The sequence below is a fragment of the Trichosurus vulpecula genome, chromosome 9, assembly GCF_011100635.1.
Source record: "Trichosurus vulpecula isolate mTriVul1 chromosome 9, mTriVul1.pri, whole genome shotgun sequence".
Classification (NCBI taxonomy): domain Eukaryota; kingdom Metazoa; phylum Chordata; class Mammalia; order Diprotodontia; family Phalangeridae; genus Trichosurus; species Trichosurus vulpecula.
In genome coordinates, this window is record NC_050581.1 from 6,006,105 (window position 1) to 6,026,795 (window position 20,691).

The 20,691-nt window shown below is 37.7% G+C and overlaps 1 protein-coding gene across 2 annotated transcripts in view; it reads right to left on the reverse strand.

Moving 5' to 3' along the window:
* Window positions 1-20,691, reverse strand: part of SLC44A1 (solute carrier family 44 member 1) — a 218,154-nt gene that overhangs the window by 44,783 nt on the left and 152,680 nt on the right. For both annotated transcript variants that reach the window (XM_036738123.1, XM_036738122.1), the window contains exons 5-6: window positions 11,886-11,979; window positions 629-798 (exon numbers count right to left, since the gene is read on the reverse strand). In XM_036738123.1, the coding sequence (XP_036594018.1) occupies window positions 629-798; window positions 11,886-11,979 (264 nt within the window). The remainder of the gene's footprint in view (window positions 1-628; window positions 799-11,885; window positions 11,980-20,691) is intronic.

The following is a 20,691-nucleotide window of genomic DNA, read 5'->3' on the forward strand; positions in this document are numbered from 1 at the left end:
CAGCTTTACACCCTAGCTCCTATGATAATTCATAGCTCCCAACTAAGATATTACTAGTGTGGAAAGTCTGGTATTAAGTGTGGTTAGATATGACTGCTTTCAAAATAAAACTCTGCAGATGCAAATACAAAATGGGAACACTTTTCACCTCCAAGTCTACTTCACGTCCAGGAAACTCAAGAGTCAATGAGCAGGGCTTTCCTAAATTGATCAGTAGTGCTTTGACATAAAACAAGAAAAAAAAATACTTCTAAAGGCACCATAAACAAAACTCATTTCCATACTATCAGACACATAAATCTGACTATCTCCTATTTTCTTGTAAAAGATAGGTTTTCTGGAAGCAAGTTGAAGACACAGCATTGTGAAAGCATTACCCCTATATAACAAGAGGGCAACTTTAGTCAAAGGCTGGTCAAATTCTGAAAAAGCTATCTCCACAAAAAGAAAAGGAGGAAGGGCATTTCAGAGTGCAAGTAAATATACTCTGAAGTAGTCCTTGTCACTCTGAGTCGTTCATACATTTCCTGAAGACTTATCACCAATTTTTATTCATACTCTGGCCAAAGAACAGAACAGTCTCCTACTGCAGTTCTATGTAATAGCTAAGAATGAGAAAAACGATTACCTAGTGACAACAAGCAAAGTCCCAATATAATTTCTTTGCTGGTCATTACTCCACTAATCAGCCTGTGTAAGACACTATTGTCACTGACAAAGGTGATCAGGGCCTCTGCAAACTTGGCATAGCAGGAAATGTTCACAGGAGCACAGCGATGGAAGAATGGAATAGGTGCACTGGTGACACAAGAAAAAAAATCAGAAAAAAAATTACTCCTACTTAATATAAATGCCACATCAAACACACAAATGAAAGGTGAATAGATGCAATACACTCCACCCTCTTCACACCAATGAAAGGAGCCAAAAGTGCGGCAGTTAATGCACACATGCTCTGGAATGAGGATGGCTGGAATGGGGAGTGATGCAGTTCTTACAACAAACCTTACAGAGAGGGTGGAGTGTATATTCCCACAGATAATATTACCCTCCCCCTTCTGAAAGTGAACAAACAAACAAAAAAACCCCAAACACACACAAAATCAAACCAAAAGTAAAATCAAAGACTTACACTCCTATGCTCAGATATTTGTCAATCAAGTGGCAGATGATAAAAATAACTCAAAACTATGTCTTTCAGTGAATTGGGAATTAATTTCTGGCCTATTTAAGTGATAAAAATATCACACAGTTTTGCCTGAAAGGTGCCACTCCATTCACAACTTTTCTCTGAAAGAATCAGTCTGGCCAAACCCCTTTAATGCACTGGTGTTGGTGTGGCACAAATAATAGCCTTCCCACTTTAAGTTAACCATGCTATCACTGGGCTAATACTGTCTGTGGCTGTTCTGTATGGAAGGCATAATTTAACCCATGGGATATCTGGATTATGTAATATCAAGATATGCATGCTATGAAAGGGTTCTGTTGCATTTGCAGTATACTCTGAGAAAATGGAACACAGCAGTGATCATACCATCTGTAAATTTAATTTTATACTACCAGAGAGTCAATCTGTACACTTGTGCATCACACACAATCACATATGTATTGAACATGTGCTTAATAAATGTTAGTTTATAAGTATTAAAAATATTTTAGGACAATTTTAATGTATCTGTCTATGACTAAATTATTAATTTCTATTTCTAAGTTCACATCCTTTGGTGACCCAACTAATAGTTAAGATAAGCCAGCATGGACATGAAGTCAAGAAGACTTGGATTTAAATCTTGCCTCCAACACTTGTATGTGTGACCCTGGACAAGTCACTAACAGTTTAACCTATCTGAATCTGTTTCCTCAACTGCAAAATGGTGATAAGAACATAGGTAGTGCCCGCACTACAAGATTAAGTGCTCTCTTGAGTGGCAGCTATCATCATCATCATCATTCAGATTACAGGGCCAGGAATCAAGTTCATAAGGTTCATTAGAACCTCAGTGCGCACTTGACTGGCAGTATAACTCAAAGTCATACTGTCTCTCTGTCTTAGGTTACCTATCTGAAAAACTCATTCCATCCAAGGGATCTCTAAGTATAGTGGGTATTTATGTTGCCTTCTTTGTTAGTATTTAAGCACAAGAAAGAGAGCATGCTATTCAGACAAAACTATCCATGTGATCACAAGAGGTAATTTTATGCTTTATACAAAGGCAATTTGCTATCAGGAGAGAAATAAAACCCTCCAGCTTCGAATGCTGTTGCATTTAAGAAAGCTGCCCGCCATTCTGAACAGCAATAGTCTTTTGATTTTTATTTACTAGTAGACAAAACATTTTCTTGGCCTGAAATATACCTTAGAAAGCACTGTGTGTAATGTACAATAATAAACCAATGCTGACTACTTGGCCGACTCATTTGTCTTAGCTTACTTACTACCTGAAAATAAATGTCAAAATTTGAAAATTTCACTGAAGTTCCAGGAAGCTCGAATCCTCAGACTTCTCGGGGGAACATGAATCAGGGATGAAATTTTTCATTTTCTGACCAAAGACCTAATGATCTAACAAAGTTCTCAGGATCTTTGTTAAATTACCTCAGGCCAACCCTTCTAAATAAGAAAACAGGGCATCTTCTCAGAAGTAGCCAGAGGTTGTCAATGAGGAGTGAATCTTGGATCCTTATTTGGAACTTTCAAAAGGCTGATAATATTCACCCTGTGCCCCTTCTCTCTTCCCACCCCACTCCCCTGTCTCTCTCCTTCTCTTTCTCTCAATATAAATTTTCTTTTTCATGGGTCCTGTCACCAGAACTAAGAAAATATCTTTGTAAGAGTCTAGCATTTTCTTTTGATCGTGCTTTTTAACTTACAATCAGAAACACTTGGGTTCAAGTTTTGGCTCTGACATTTACTAGCTATGTGCTCATGGATAGGTCCTACATCTATAAAGTGGGGATACTAATACCTCAACTAGTTATCTGACAAGGTTGTCATGAGGCTTTAAAATGAAATAATGTGAAGTGTATTGGAAACTTTAAATTATCATATAAAGTTATTATTTATTTAGTAGCATTAGACTCTTAGCTTTAACATTCTGCTCTTTAACCTCAATTAGCTGTCTACATAACTGGTGCTGTATCATCCTGGCTTAAGATGATCCATTATTTGATGCTATCTCAGGACCACAAGTCCAGATCAGATACTCAGAACAGGAGCCTAAAACTCATTGGCAATCAATATTCTTGTTCCAGAAATACACAAACATATTAAGAATAATAAACAACCAGCTAGTTAAAAAAAAAAGATGAGCCTGCCTCGTAGAACATTTCTTATTTCATCTATGGGCAACATTTAAACACTTTATGGTTTAAATTGGCTTCATTGCATGTAAACATTATGGTCTTCTCAGGGCATATTGTACCTCTAAGAATTTTAATGTTTAAGGGATTTTTTAGGTTATATAAGAGATATGTGATCCTATCTTACTGGCTCTCTCTGGGGTATCTTATATCTGTAGCTACCAGAGAATTCCAACAGCTGGTTAGGAAAGGCTAACAAAACAATCCCTAGGGTCTTTTTCAGACCAGCAAGCTAAAAAGGGAGCTAACAGACCAGTCTCTGGAGACTCTTGTAGGCTATCAGAAATTCAGGGAATTTGTAACTGACCAGAAGAGATTATGAGTACTACGACTACAGATAAAACCTAAAGACAGAAATTCTAACCTGTACCTGGAGGCAGGAACCCACTTAGTTGCTTATTAGCAATAAACTACTTTAGCAACTCAGTCCAAATGTCTTGGTATCCAAATGTGCATTCCAGGGAAGCACTGTTGTGAAAGGAGCAGCAGCGGAGGCACTTGGGTGGCACAGCGGATATAGCTTGGCCCGGCTTTAGGTACTTACTAGTGGTGTGACCCTGGGCAAGTCAAGTCACTTCGTCTGCTTCAGTAAAATGGGGATAATAACGGCACCCACCTGCAGACTTCTTGTTGTAAGCATCAGATGAGATAATATTGGTAAAGAACTTAGCACATAGTAGGTGCTGCTAGGTATCATTATTACTATCATGGGGGTGTGTGGGTGTGCACATGCGCATTCAAAGATCATTATCATTCTCTCTCTTCAGTCACGTCTACAATGATCAATAAAGAGGCTGCACCCTTTATATGCATTTTCTATATCCAGGGATGCAGAGGGCACAATTCCTTTAAAAGAATGACTGGGTACTTTTTAGATCAAAGAAGGGAGGGAATTCTGAGCTACAAAGCTCAAATTATGGGCCTATACTCTCAGCTCCAGTCTACACAGGAGCTCAGAGAGCTTTTAGTCCAATCTTCTAATTTTGTTCATAAGGAAAATGAAACCTACAAGTTAAGTGACTTGTGGAAAGTCATATATAAGAAGCAGATAGAAGATCTGGGATTTGAATCCAGGTCTTCTAGCTTCAAATTTATTATTGATGTTTTCATTACACTACACTTAACAATCATGAAAGAAAATTTCTGCATCTAAAATGTCACTGCTTATATTTTTAACAGTAAATGCAGTAATTACTATCCCCTCTTCTTTTTTTAAAGGATTAGCATGTTTTTCATAGTTCAAGTAGTTTTTCTTTAACTTGAAGTTTTTCTGTGTTGTGAACACTATTTGAAACAAGGTAGGCTTGGTCCTCATGCTTTCTCTCCTTATCTGTATTCTTCCTTTTCAGATATGGCTGTAGTTGTAGCACACTGTGAAGATGGCTGCGTAACTGTATTCATCTGCATGTTTATGCATATGTCTGTGGTTGACTGATGACATGAGCACAATTGTCCTCTCCTTTTGTTGTCATTCCTAACTTCAGATCTTAGTAAATGTATTTTCTTTACCCATTTGGCTTTCTCAGCATCCCATTTCACCTCCTCCCATCTTCTCTTACCCCTGAGGCAGAATGAAAGGGAGCAGTTAATTCTAGAGTACAGGTCTTTTGTGCTTCCATTATTATCTCAAACACTTGAGTCCACTGTGGTTTCTTACTATAGCTACCCCCGCAAAAGATGTGATCCAGGGTATTACAATCTTTTAAAATGTGACTTGGGGATTTGAGCTTGTTTGCTGCTCTATTTCAGTGTCTACACACACACACACACACACACTCAAAAACTCTCAACTTTTAAAATCTGAATGCTGACACCATATTAAACAACTATTCGGACACCTATTATTTCCATCTCCTAACTTTGAATGAAAGTTGTTGCCTTTTCCCTGTTTATATCTAATTTTAAGTGTTTTTCAGACAGTTGCTTAGGTGAAGTTTGGTCTCCAACTTTTGGGGAAGTAATAATCTCTCTAGTCCACATCAGGCCCCTTATTCAATCCCACTTATTGTCCTGGCTATTATAATCTGGTCTCTTAAGTTTCATCACTTGCCTTTCTTACCCTTAATAATGATAATTTTGCTCAGTCCTGGATTATTGTAACTACACTAATCGCAAGGACTCTGATAGTCTTCTTCCTATATCTAAAACCAATTCAATTTCCAGATCCAACCTTTCTACTTTCTTTTTTTCCCATCTGATGACTGAACACAAGAGATAGGTATTAGAACTCTGATAAGGCCTCACTTAGTATTTTCTGGGTTCATATAAAACCATGATCACACGCACACACACACACACACACACACACACCCCAACCATACACTGAAACTGAAATACAAATCATTTCAATCTGATTGGTAATAGATAATTTGCTCTAGCACCATTCTTCCTGCGTTTCTTTTAGGTATAATGGAGAAACTACGGAGTGGAACCAGAGACCGAGGTTCTAGGTGCTCGATCTTCCGTGAACCTTACTCCATCCCACTAGGCCTGTAAAAGGCAGGGTCAGAACAGATGATCTCTGAGGTCTCAAAGTCTACTAGGAGAGCTGTGTAAACTGAGAGCAGGAGGACTGATCTGTCAGTGATGCATATTCTACTTTTCTATTTAGGCAACAGGAAGACAACGTGACATGGTAAGTGGGATATGGTGAATAAAAAATAGACTAGATCTGGTACAGACTCTGCACCTTTTCAGTAGTGTTAGCGCAGGGCTGAGGGCGGGGAACCTGCAGCCCTCTAGGCCCTCAAGTGTGGCCCTCTGACTGAATCCAAATTTCACAGAACAAATAGAAGTTTGGATTCAGTGAAAGGGCTGCACTGAGGACCTAGAGGGCCACGTGCGGTCAGAGACTGCAGGTTCCCCACTCCTGGTTTAGGCAAAGTCACAAAGACTTTAGTTTCCTCATCTTTCAAATGCAAGAACTAGGTTAGATGAAGAGTTCCCAGCCTAGGATGCACATATCCCCAGGAGGTACAAGAAGCCTGTCAGGGGGGTGCAGGATATAACTGTACTATCCCGCTAAAATTAATCTCTTTATTTCTTATGTGTAAATGCATGGTAAATTCTTGAATTCATTTTCTTTAAAATTGAATGGGAGTATGGAACCCCTAGACATGATTATCTCTAAAGTCCTGTCTGCCTCTAACTATGATATGATTACAAATCATCATCAAATTTTAACAGCAGTAGAGATAACTAAAGATTTGAAAACACTGGGACCAGGCCATTTGAGCCAAATATAAAGAAATAGGTCCTTAAAGTTTAAATTCTCATTTTTTAAAAAATTATTTACTTACTTTTAGTTTTCAACATTCATTTCCAGAAGATTTTGAGTTCCAAATTTGCTCCCCATCTCTCCCCTCCCTGCACCCCAAGACAGCATGTAATTTGGTATAGGCTTTACATATACATTCATATTAAACCTATTTACACATTACAACTACAGTCATGTAGTTAAGATAACTTCTCATTTTTCAAGTGGTACTGGTGAGTGATCTAGACCTTGTTAATTCAGTTCATTCTTACATTTGTACAAAAATTGTTAGATCACGTTGTGTGCGATTCTCTTTTTCTATTCTATAATATATATGAAAATGCCCATTACGGTCAACATTTTTAAGAATTCAGAAAAAAACTCTGTGAACTTGTCATATACTTTAAAGTATGTATACGTACATAATTCTATATATTTTAAATTTGAAAAACTGGAAACAAAAATGTTTGGTATCCCTTTTTGTACTTTTTGTTTTCTTCTATGAACTTATACATTTTTTTTTCAAACATAGAACTAAATCTTCCAGCTTTACTATCTTCCTCTGGGCCTAAGTGGTGGAATGGGCAAAATGTGGTAATGTGAAATTGAGCTACTGTAGCCAAGAGCTCCATGGTCAACATAGGATGGTGAAGAAGGATATGAAAATGCGCCATCTCCCACCCTTCTGGTACATAGCATAAATGACGGAACTTGATGTATTAGTTAATTTTGCTAAACTATTTTCCCTCTTTCTTTTTTGTTTTTGATTATAGGTGGTGGTTCTCTGCATGTATGGGGAGATGGATATACCAAGCATTGAAGGTGGTATAAAAACAAAATATATGTAAGAAAAAAACCCAAAACTTAAAAACAGAGCACATTAAGGACAGAAGCCACACAATTAGTCATCCCCAAATTAGAAAACTATGACAATGACTCCATAACCATGTGACTTGATCCATGTCGGTTGTTAAATTAATAGACAGTTCTAAACGATAAAGTTTGAAATCAACCCATGTTGATTGAATGTTTGGCTCATGGTCTTAACAATGTTCTTGCTCTCCGTTCCAATGGATATATTACAAGTAGGAAAGTGGAGGGACTATTAATATTTGGACCAACTTACTAAAAATAAAAGTAAATCCTTAGGTTAAAAATTAAACTTCATATTTAAAAAGATAAACTGCATTGCCTAGAAAGACTCTCCCCCCATCTCATCACATATAATACATAGTTTTATCATATATGGAATACTTGAAAATCTCAGTTATCAGACCCCTGGAATTACTTATCTTTTATGTTTATCAGTGAAATGATGTGTTTCAAGTAATGTAATTTAAGTGACTTTTCAAGCCTCCTTAAACAAACAATAATTTGGAGAATACAGGTCATGGAACCTGTTTCTACTTTAAGATTTTTTTTTAAAGATGCTATGTTCCTCACTCCAAAAGAAATGACAAAAACAAGGAACTATTAATGAAAACTTCTGCTACCTTTTGAGCTCTCAATTCTGGAGGCTTAAGAAGAGAACATATTTTCATTAAAAATCTGCTGCTTTATCACATTTGTTGGAAGTTTGAGTAACCAAAAAAAATATAACACGTATTGTACTGGCTTATTTAGTAAAAATGGAAAAAAAAAGATTTTTTCAAAGACAAATAGCATTTTAGCTACGCAAACACCTTGCCCATTACCCTTTAAGTTCATTAAGTGATAATACAAATTAATGAACACCCTCAAGATATGATGAAGCACCAAAAAATGTTTAACACACCTGGTTTTAAAATATTACTTTTTAACTGAAAGCAGTTGGTGGTCATAGGGATGGTGACTTGACAGCAGTATCATATTAGAAGGCAGGAATCTGCAACCTACATAATTATTAAAATTTCTGTAAACACAACTGCAGAAAATCTTCATGTAAAATTAATTGTTTAAGAAAATGTAGCAATAAATATTTCTGGCAACATTCTTCCAGCTTATAAAAGTCACAAAGTACATCAGCTGCAAATCTAATTAGAATGAAAAAATTTATTTTTATTTCTCCTGTCTTATTCCCATCATTATCAATCTTTTCCCCTCTTCTGTTTCTGTACCTCTTTCTTCAATTTTTAATTTCATTCCAACAAATTAACATTTCCTCTTAGCTGGTAGTTATTTATCATGTCTTTAATGTATTTTTCCTATTCTTGCTCTCTCTGGCTGTGCAGGAAAGATGGCCTTATACGGAGGCAGAACATCTCTTTTCCCCAGGGGCCACAGGGCTGAAAATGTCACTATTAGAGATTGATTCCATTGAGCTGAGCATTGCCCTTTCCAGGAGTGCTCTTTGAAAAAACAAATACTCCCAAAAGGAGTAACACATTAAACTATTATCAGTAACTAACACTTTATTGTAAATTAGTTTATCAGACTGCTCTCCTCTACAGCAGAAGGGGCCCCTTGCCATAGGAAGTCACCTGTCAGGGAGCATAGCACTACATTAGATCTTAGGAACCTAGATCTAGAGCTATAAGAGAACTTGGAGGCCATCTAGTCCAAACCCCTTGTTTTATAGATGAAGAAAGTAAGGCTCAGGAAGATTAAGAGATTTGCTTGAAGTCACAAAGATAGTTAAGTGTCAGAGCTGGCTCCTGAGCCTCTCGAGCCCTGTCCCATGCTGCCTTCTCTCTGGGTTCAAATGGCAGTTCTAACAATCACTCTCTGTGTAACACTGGATCAGTCACTTAACCCCTCTGAGATTCAAGTTCTGACTCTACAGAGCAGATGTTACCACTTGCACTAACTTGCTTATCAACAGAGTGGTGGTGAGGAAAGCCCTTTGTCGACTTCAAAGTGCTGTAAGAATGGAACCTAGTCTTATTATTAGGAAGGAGTTGATATGCTGGAAATCATGCAAAGGACACCTAGAAGGTAAGGAAGAAAATACCATTACAGGAAAAAAGCCCCAAATACACATCTTTTCCCAATTTGTTCTAATTCTTTGATTTTCCTACAACTATATCTACCTAAACAAATTCCTATACTTCAATTTCATTCTCCCTGTTTCAGTGGAGATATTGCAGGTTTCTCCAAAGACCAAACCACATCATAGAATCTTCTCCAAGTCCTGTTATATTCCTTTTGATGAAAACTTTCCTTTTGTCTTTGTCACAAATGGTCACCCAACAACAAAATTAACTGTGGCCTTAGTCACATCCTTTCCTGGGAGTTCTCTATTCTCTCTTTTCTTTCGATTTCAAATACATTAAAATACATTAGTTGCGAGGAGACAATATTGAGGAGACAATACTCGACTGTGAACTGCTAGAATAAGCTAGGATGGGAAACCACAGATGTTTCTAGCGATAGTAGAAACACTTTCTTGAATTGGGCATGGCAGTATGCCATTATTAAGGAATGGATTAAAAGAATTTCTGAGTTATTTCAAAATTTCTTAGCCCCACGGGAGTGGGGGAGGGTGGGTAGAGAGGGCGGGAGCAGGCAGAGTCAGGAGGGCAATGTGTCTTCTGAGAAATGTTCTAGAAAGTGTTCATCTAGAATACAAGGCTTCCTATACATGAATATATCATACAAGCTCACATCACTATCATGAGATAACACTGTATTCCTGTGTAAAATCAGGTTTTCAAGTCCTGAGTGGCAGCAGAGTAGGAAACAGGGGCAGTAGTATGGTCCACCAGGGAGTGTGCAGTTGAATAGTAGCTGACATCATATTACTCTAATATGTTCCCGCTTTATTTCTGAAGTACTTTTGCCAGTGGCCATGAAAGATCACTTCCTACTAAATGCTTATAATTGGTTTAAGCAAAGAAAAAGTATGAGTAGAAAGAGATCCCTCTAATTATTGGTGATCCTTTTTCAATTCATCTAAGGCAACCTCTTCTACAAATTCACTCTCAAACTCGCCTAACATTCCCACTCTTATAATAGTCAATGGAAGTATCACATGGTGTTCTGAGAATCTGATTCCTTAATAAGATTTTGGCTCTGTAAATCACACACATCAACTCTTGGGTAATCTCAAGTGTTAAGACCAGGAAAGAAGTCTTCATTACAGAAATTAGCACCTTGAAATACGAATAACAACAATTAACATTAATATAGCATTTTAAGTTGTATTTCTATATTCTATGAGGCAGGCAGTAGAAGTATTAGCATCATTTTACAAACAAAGAAACCTAGGGTCTGGGGCAACACAGCTCACAAGCATCTGAGAGCATTCAACCTCAGGTCTCTTGACCTCCAAGGGCTAACAATCTATCCAATCCAATTTGCTGTTGAAAAGATCTCACCATTAAGAGGTGTGGGTTAAAATACAGCATGTCTTGTGAGAAGATAACTATCTACCATGCTTTAAAGGTTAAAAAGGTAAATAAAAATACAACCAAACAATGTAAGCATATATGTATATATGCATAATACACATATATTTGTGTGAGGTCAGCCTTCTAGAGGCTTTGGAATCTGTGGGTTTTGTTCCTGAGACTAGGAGGCAGTTCGGTACAAGAGTACAAATAGTACTGATTCTGGTGTGTATGTGGGTTCAAATCCCACCTCTGACACTTATCACAAGTGTGACCTTAGGGAATTCACTTAATATTTCAGTGTCCCAAGCAGCTTCTCAGACCATCTATTCCAGAGCAGTTACCTATCTGCATCAGTAGTAGAAGCCTGCTTACTGGGAATTCCTGATACCAATGAAAGCACAGGTTGGATTCACAAGTACATAAATATATAACTTGATTACCAGACTGAGATCCTAAACAGGAAAACATCAATGTCACTAGAGAGAGCTATATCATATTTCTTTGTAGTGTAGCATAGTAGAAAGAGTGCTGACCCTGGAATCAAGAGAGACCCTGGATCGAATAATGGCTCCAAAATATAATAATGTTACCCTGTGCAAATTGCTTAAGTTCTCTGAGAATGCTTCTTTATCCTTAAGATGGGGATAAATATACTTGCATTATGAACTTTCCAGAGCTACTGTGAGGAAAGCATTTGTAAAGCTTAGTACACTACAGGAACATAAGCTATTATCATTCTACCAATTGTAGGTAGGAATTTTTATATCATAATCTTTTAGAAATATGATTTCAGAGTATACTTCAACTTTATGACAAACATAAATTTTAACACATAACCCATTTTCCCTAAGAATGTGTAGTTTAAAATATCACCTATTTCTTTCCTTGTTTGGTCCCCCACCCCCTACCAAAAAGGAAAAAAGCCCACCACACTTAAACATTGCAATTAAATTTACCTCTCAGGAACTGGGAGTTTGGGGCAACGAACAGAGGCTTTTGGATGTGTACTGTATTCTGATGGCTTTAAGTCGTACACACATAAAGCAGAACCTGTTGGAAAAACAAAACAAAACACCGTGATGACATAGTAGTCTTAATATATTCTCTTTCTGCCTTACTGTTTTAATTCATGCTAATGTTTCATTCAATTACAGCTATTTTAGATGGCTTTACAATTATGATTACTGAAATGTTCTGAGTCCACTGGCCAAATTTACGAAGCGTTTGCATTCTTTAAAATATATATATATATATATTTCAGTGTTTGTAAATGTAATAAAATTTTTATTGTTAAATTATTTAGAAACGAGCTACAAGTAGACATTCATGCTGTAAACGTAAATCAAGGGGATTTACATTATCAAGAGACATGATTTTTTTTTCCATTTGAAAGGAGCCACAGCAAATAGTTATCATTATCAAATAGTCGGTCAGCCACGTCTGACTCTTCGTGACCCCGTGGCCCACAGCACGGCAATCCTGTCCATGGGGTTTTCTTGTCATTTCCTCCTCCAATGGAGTAAGGCAAATAGAGGTTAAGTGACTTGCCAGGGTCACATAGCTAGGAAGAGTCTGAGTCCATATTTGAACTCTGGTGTTCCTCACTTCAGGCCCAGCACTCTATCTAGCCATCTAGCTGCTTCTTCAAATAGCTAGTGGAGGCAAATAGAATAAAACTAAGTGGATCCCCTGACTCCAAAAAGCATTAGACAAGGCATAAAATTTAGGTCAATTCTATAATATATTTACTTTTTACTATTTAGCTGTATAAAATTCTACCTATTTTTTTGGAAAATTAGATTTATATAATCTAATAAATTATATAATGCATGATCTATTTATTTCAGAAATAAAAAGTCATCAAACATTCAAATAGATTTATTATGTTGATACGGGAAACAGTTTACTTGTTATTCTATTAAGCTGATAATCTAGCAAAGGGTACAGTGTTCTTTAAATGATGAATCTTCAAAAAATGTTGACTGATTGAGGGAACATGAAGAGCTAGGATTTAGAGCTAGAAGGGACCTTAGAGATCGCAGAATTTAAAAGTTGGAAAGGACTTCAGTAACCACACATGAAATCAGGAGTGGGGAACCTGTGGTCTTCTAGGCCCTTGGGTGTGGCCTTTTGACTGAGTCCAAGTTTTACAGAACAAATCTTTTCATTATGACAATTTATTCTGTGAAGTTTGGATTCAGTCAAAGAGCTGTACCTGAGGACCTAGAGGGCCACATGTGGCCTTGAGGCTATAGGTTCCCCACCCCTAGTCTAAACCACACATGAAAGGAATCCCCAGGATAACATACCAAAAAGTTGATGAACTCTAAGGAGGGGCATTCCACCACCTCTAGGCAGTCAGTTCCACTGCCGGATAGCTCTGTTGGGAAGTTTTCCTGATATCAAACTTAGAAAGGTCTCTTTTCAACTTCCAAGTCTCGTCAGTTCTACCTTCTACTATCTAGCCTATCAAGCCTAATTTTTACTCCACACAACGACCATTCAAGTACTTAAAGAAATCTATCAAATTCCTTCTAAGTCTTCTCTTCTCTAGGCTACACATGCCCAGTTCCTTCAAATGGTCTTTATATGCTATGAATTCAAGGCACTTTGCCACCTTCATTGCCCCTTTTTCGAATACTACACAACTTATAAACATTCTTCTTAAACTGTGGCACCCACAACAAGCACAAACTGAACAAACTCTAGGTGAGGTCTGATGAAGGCAAAATACAGTGGGAATATTGCCTCCTTCTTCCTGAAATCTATGCTCCTCTTAATGAAGCCCAAGCTGGCATGAGCTTTGGGGCCTTCCATATCACACTGTTAATTCATATTGAGCATGCGGCCTACAGAAAAAGAGAGAGAAAACCCAGATCTTTTTTTTCAGAACTGCTAATTATGCTTTCTCCATCTTTTACTTGTAAAGAAGATTTTTCTACCAAGTGCCAAGACTTTTGAGTTTCTCCTTACTGAATTTGATCTATCTAAATAGATTCAGCCCTGCGCTTTAGCTTGCCAAAATTTTTTTGGATTCTAGTGATTTAGTCTGACCCCTTCATTTTAGAGATAAGGAAGCTAAGGGCCACAGAAGTGATGTGATATGCCTTTGTTTCTATTTTGGATCTGTTATTTTGTTATCAATTCAACTAAATCAAACAAGCATTTATTAAGTGTGCTATTATAATGCACCAGAGATACAATGAGAAAAAAACAAAAATAATATCTGCTCTCAAGAAGCTTACTAGGGGAAGAAAACATATACAAAATTAAATAGAAAATACAAAGTAACTGCGAAGAGCCCTAACACCTGGGGAGATCAAATAAGATATTGTGTAAGAGGTGACTTGAGACTGAAGTAGAACTAAAGATTCTAGGAGGCAGAGATGAGAAAGAAGAGCATTGTGAGAATGAGGAGTAGTCTGTGCAAAGATGGGAGCTGAAGTATTATGTATAAGGATCAGCAAATAGCCCAGTTTAGCTGGAATGTAGAGGGGATGAGAGGGAGTAATGTTAAGTGAATCTTGGAAAGATGGGTTGAAACAAAACAATGAAGGTTTTAAATGCCCATCCAGCAATGGTGTCATCTCACATGGATAGCATATTGACTTAGAAAACTACAAATTAACATTATCTTTGTTTTACTGTATTTTTATTTATTTTATTAAACATTTCCCAATTACATTCTAATCTAGTTTCAGCTGTACTTAGGAATCCGGTGGGCCCCATTCACTGTGCATTTGATACCTCTGCTACAATTTAATTGTACTAAAACTTTGGGGGCACCTTTTATCAGAGGAGTTGGCTCTCTACTCTAGAGGGAACTGAAGTCACTTGAATGGTGGTGACACGGTCAGATATGTGCTTTTAGAATATCGATTTGGCAGCCATGTGGGAGATGGAGTGAAGAAGGGAGAGATCAGATGCAGGAAGACTAATTAGGAGAATAATGCAATAATTCAAACAACAGGTGCTTGTGAACAGAATTAAGGTGGTATGAATAGAAAGGGGATATATGAGAGAGACCTTGTAAAGGCAGAACTGACAAATTTGAAAAAATGAACGGAAACAAGGAGTAAGGATAAGGATGACTTTGAGGTTGAGAACTTAGGTAGACAGAGACAAAGAGAGACACAAAGAGGAGTATTGAGAGAGAAGGGAAGAGAGCCCACCCAAAAAGTTATTACTCCATGTGTCTACGTGTGCAAATAAAAACCACATGAACAGGATCATGGGAATACTACAGTATTCAAGTGAGAGTTCTGTTTATTATTATTACATCAAGAAGCAGTAAAACAAAGATCAGCATCTTTTCCCCTAAATTTCAAACTTCTATAGTGTCAAACTAGAAGCATCTCCTTTAACATAGCCAGTGCGATTCAAAGACCAACAGAGACTTCCAGCCCAAGCAACATCAGAACGTTTAGATAATTGGATGAAGCCAAAGGGAATCATACTGCTCTGGAGTCTCCTATCAAGCAGTCACTCTGGCTAATCAGAGAGAAGACACATACCAACTAATTAACATTAAAATACTTTGAAAGGCTTGAGACTACAGAAATTTTCCAGATTTTAGCACTGACAATTAGTACATGAAAACATGCTGCAATACCTTTTCAGCTTCTTTAGCATGCTGTTTTATACATGATGAGAGTTTAGGTGTTTTAAATATCCTTATAATAATGGCAATGTGGCACAGTGGATGACCTTAAAAACTAGGAAAACTTGTTTCAAAACAACTAATTTCTTAGTGCTCTAGGCAACTCTTTAAAGATCCTGTAGTGTACAGAAGGTGCTAAACTGCAATAGTTGAAGGAGGTCCCTCACCTGGGGTTTCCCTACCTCAGTGGCATCAAACTCTAATAGAAAAGGATCCCAGAGGTAGAGAGGTGGGGAAAAAGGGATGGACATGCTGACTTAGAAAATCACAAATTAACATTATCTGTTTTATTGTGGTTTTTATTTCATTAAACATCTCCCAATTACATTTTGATCTAGATCATTTGCACTCGGGAGTTTTACTTCCAGTTGGGTAGGTGTTATATAGTGAGTTTGACACCTCTGTCAAAGAATCATATGTCCAGATCTTATCCTTCTTCTATAATGGGAAATATTCAACACCTTATATATTTCTATCATGCTTGAAGATACCATCCCAACATTTTATTTACAGCAATATTACTTCAAACACGAAGAGCCCTAATGGGGAAATCTTTCTGGTTAATTTTAAGTGTCTCAGTCCTGCTGTTAAACTGTTTGAGTCAGCAAAGAAACTGCTCCAGCTAAGCCTGGCTCTGAAAGTGATGATGACCAGGGTCCTCATCTGAATTGCCAATTCAAGGGAGAGTTTCCCAGCACTAAAGAATAGAAAAGACCCTCTTGTTAGTGCTTGTGTATTACCTCTGGCAACTATGGGACTTCATCTACAGTCAGAGAAGACCAATGTCTTCCCCAGTCCCTCCACATACAAAAAGCAGGTCAGTAGGTATAATGGAGCTCATTTTTATAAATATTTTCCCAGAATAAGACTCAATGAAAGCATAATAGCCTTAGCACCAGTATTATTCTGGAACACTGGCCAATACTAAATATAACGACTGGGGGAGGGAAAGCATCTCTGTGAATTGTTAGCAGTAACAACCTTAATGAATCTGACAACTTTTCTGTCTATACAGGGTTTTAAAAAAAGAAATGAAGAATAGTTTCAAGTCCTAGTTCCATTTTATAAGAAAATTTCTTTTTATCGAACATTTCAGGATAATACGCTCTTTTTTCCCCTCAACAATGGCAGATATGTTTTGGCAACCAGTTAAAAATAATTCTAGTTCTAACATTGAACTATAGTGTTGATTTTGGCCATAAGAAGCATGTGAAAACAATAACAGAGTAGTAATGTATCACCTAAGACAAGTTTAATTCAATCCAAGAAATTTATTAAAACCATTTATTAAGGCTATTTCTTATGCGCAAGGCACTATGCTAGGGGTTACCAAAGAGGAAAAAAATGAACTAGTATCTGCCCCCAAAGAGCTTACATTTTACTGGAGGATATAACATGTATACATATAAATAAATTCAAGATAATTTTAGGAGAAAAAAAGAGGACTAACAAGAAGGAATCAAGTAAACATTTGTGGAGAACATGGTGCCTAAACTGAGCCTTGAATGAACATTAGGATTCTGAGAGATGAGGTGAGGAGGAGGTACGTTGTAGACAAAAGTGATCACTCTTTTGGGGATAGGAGACAGGAAATGGATGCTAACTCTTACTAAGAACACCGAAGGACCAGGACATATAAGGATTAGTTGAAGGAACGGCATATCTATACTGGAGAAGAGAAGGCTTAAGGAGGTAACGATAGCTTTATCTTAAATATCTGAAAGGCAGTAATGTGGGAAGAGGAATTAGAATGAGAACCATAGATATGCGGCTGGAGGAACTTTGAAGGTCATTTAGTCCAATCTTCTCATTTTACAGATGAAAAAACTGAGGACTTTGGCCACAGAGTGTGGGATTAGGAGCAATGGGCAGAAGCTGAAAAGAGGTCAATTTAGGTTTGATGTAAAGAACAACTTCACAAAAATGAAGAGCAAGACAAAAATGGAATGGACTGCCTCATGAAATACTGAGTGAGTACTCCCCTGTTCCTGCTGTCCCTCTTACCCCGCCCCGTCCCCACTTCCAACACACTCATAGAGAAAGGGACAGATAGGGTTTGGCTTAGATGATCGATGTTTTCCCTTCCAATTATGAAGTTCTATGTTTCTATGTAAGGCAAATTCAGCAATCAGCTGCTAGGCTAGTTTGTGATGAGGAAGGACATGAAATAAGAGTGCTAAACCTGTGTGGGGAAAAGGGGATTATGATTTCTGAATGCTCAAGGTACCAGGCAGACATCTTTAAGCCTTAAAAGTAGGTCTAGCCAGCACTAATAAATGTGCTCCTAAAAAATTAATAAGCTTGATAGTTAATAAACACCACCAAAACACAAATGTTTTAGTAAGCACTGAAAAACAAAAAAGAGGACTCTTATATGAAACTGTGAACTTCTGTTATATATGGTTTGTCTTTTTTCCCTACCACACCCAGTCTAGTTTTTTGTAACTCAAATTTAACATGGTAGTTCTAATACTGCAGTTCGACTGTGTCCCCTTTTGAATTTCCTTCCACCATCTTGTGGTTTTTTTCTTGGTTCAATGATACTCTTTTTTTTTTCCTTTTTTTTAGTATCAGTATCACTACCACCCTATTTCCCACACTATCCACCCAGCTCTCCCTTTCAACAAAAAGCAGTTAAACAAAATAAATCCAGACATGGATTATGACTTCTTATTCTCTACTTCTAATTCATTAATTCTATAGAGGAAGTAGAAAGCATGATTCATCATCAGTCTTCTAGGATTGTAATAAGTTGCTTTGATCACAGTGCTTAAATCTCTCACAGCTATTTTTTAAAAACAGTTAAACTCTCCTTTTGAAACAAAGGTGGGCACGAATTGCTACATGCCAACTTGTCTTCGTTTTGATTGATAAAATTTCTAGTTTCTGGCTCTGAGCACCTACTTTCTCTCCTGGTTCTTCTGTGATTGGACTATACAACAGTCTTCTCCTGTTTACATGTCACCCTGTAATACTGGCCTTGACTCCCTTGCCTCTCACGCTTGTCAGCTCTTTCCCTTCTCCCTCCCTAACCCCTTCCTAGCATTCCTGTTCTAGGGAGGCAGCTGACCCATCATGTCAGGAAAGAGGGGCTTTGACAGAGCAAAAAACTTTGACAGATTCTTGGTTATAACTACTCATTTCAAATTACAGAACTAGGAATCAAGAAGCAAAATGTTCTTTACCTGAGGTCATTCATTCTTATAACTCAGGTAGCTATGAAGTGATCTGCTGTTAAGTCAGTGTTCATTAAACACTCTTTTCTGAATCTATGCCACTTTAAAAGTTTGTTCCATTTCAAGCCTACCTCTGCTACTGCTCCTTCTTAGTCCTTATTCACCCCTAAGAGGCTTCCCACAGTGATCTTTCGATCGTTTTTTATTTCTTCAAACTTCCCAAGTGTCATCCTTTCCCTCCAAATCTCATCCCATCTGTAAAATCACCTCAGACTTTGCAGAGAACTGAAAGAGAGCCCATTTGGCATGAGCTCCTCCTTCCCATGCTCCTAATTCCTCACCCCACTCATAAAAGAAGTAGAAGCTATACCTTAGCAAATGGTATCATGAGTTACTGTGGTTAGAAAAATTTATCATCTGGTGACCAAACTTTTGCTCTCTAGGTCTTTCCAAATTAAGCTAGGCTTGTCCCTTTATGCCAGACATATAGCTTATCACTAGGCTGTCTATATTCAAAGTCTGAATTCATTAGGATGTACCAGAGTTTACAATCCACTGGAAAAGCCTTCAAGAACCCAGGTCACTTGCACACTACAGTAAAGCCTTATGTGTGTGTGTGTGTGTGTGTGTGTGTATACACACACACACACACACACACACACGGTCATGACACTACTTGAAAACTGCAAAACAGTGATATATCAAGTTCAAAGTAGCAGTACCAACCAATTTTATACATGTTGAGGAGAAGTAGCATAATGATTAGGGCTGTCATTAGTCTGGGAAGGAAGTGAATTTTGACCTCGTATTTGATTACAACCATGGATGCAGATTTATAAGAAATTTGAGCCCCCAAACCGTAACAGAATCAGTTCCATCAGAGCAGGGATTATCTCACTCTTTGTATTTGTATCCTAAGAACCAATGCGTGGTATAAAGCGGACTCTTAACAAATGCTTTTTGACTGATTGATTTGGACCTTGAAGGGACCTAAAGTTCATCCTAGTCTCTCAGGGAGTTAATGATCTAACTTGAGGGGGAAGACTAACAGACATGAAAGAATTAGAGACCAATTCAATACCAAATTGTGGTGATACTGACTGTACATACAAATAAGAGTTTAAAAGAGATCAAGGACTTTAGTAGCAAGAGAACTCAGATTAAGACTTTAAAAAAAATTCCCTAAATTAATATAAAGCCCTAAAGATACAAATACAGTCCTTGCTATCAAAGAATTTACATACGACATGTGGTGGGATTTAAGCTGGGCCTTGAAGGCTGAGAAGAATTTAGACAAGGAGAAGAAGCTGGGCAGTGGAGAGGGCTTGGATAGGAGTCAAGAGGAATAAAATTCAATCCCAGCTCTGTGGTTTACTACTTATATCTGAATCCCAGCTCTGCCACTTGCTACCTATGTGACTTCCTGAGCAAGACAGCTCACTTTCCTAGTCTCACTTTCCTCATCTATAGAAATGAGAAATACTCAATACCTCCAGGCTGTGACTGTGACTTTCTGAACTTGACCCCAACACTCCCAAGAGGCTACCTTTTTTCTTCTCCCATTAGAATACAAGCTCCAGGAGAACAGGATCTTTCTTTTTGCCTATGTATACATCCCCTGTGCCTAGCACATAGTAAGAGTTAAATAAATGTTTGTTGCCTGCCTGTATTCCAGAGGTCAACTAGTTTTAGCCTCTCATATTACAGAGCTACTATTGCCTGCCTTGGAGACAGCTGTGTCTTGGCACATGTCTTCAGTCTCTTGCTATTGGGGAATCTACTCAGGAGATCTGAGATGCAGTGGGCTAAGTGGGAGGATATCCTCACTAATTAATATGTGAGGCATTAATATGGTAAAGGGTGGGAGGAAGTGAGAAAGGCGGAAGACCAGATTGCCTATGGGGGGCAAAATGGTCCAGATCCAAA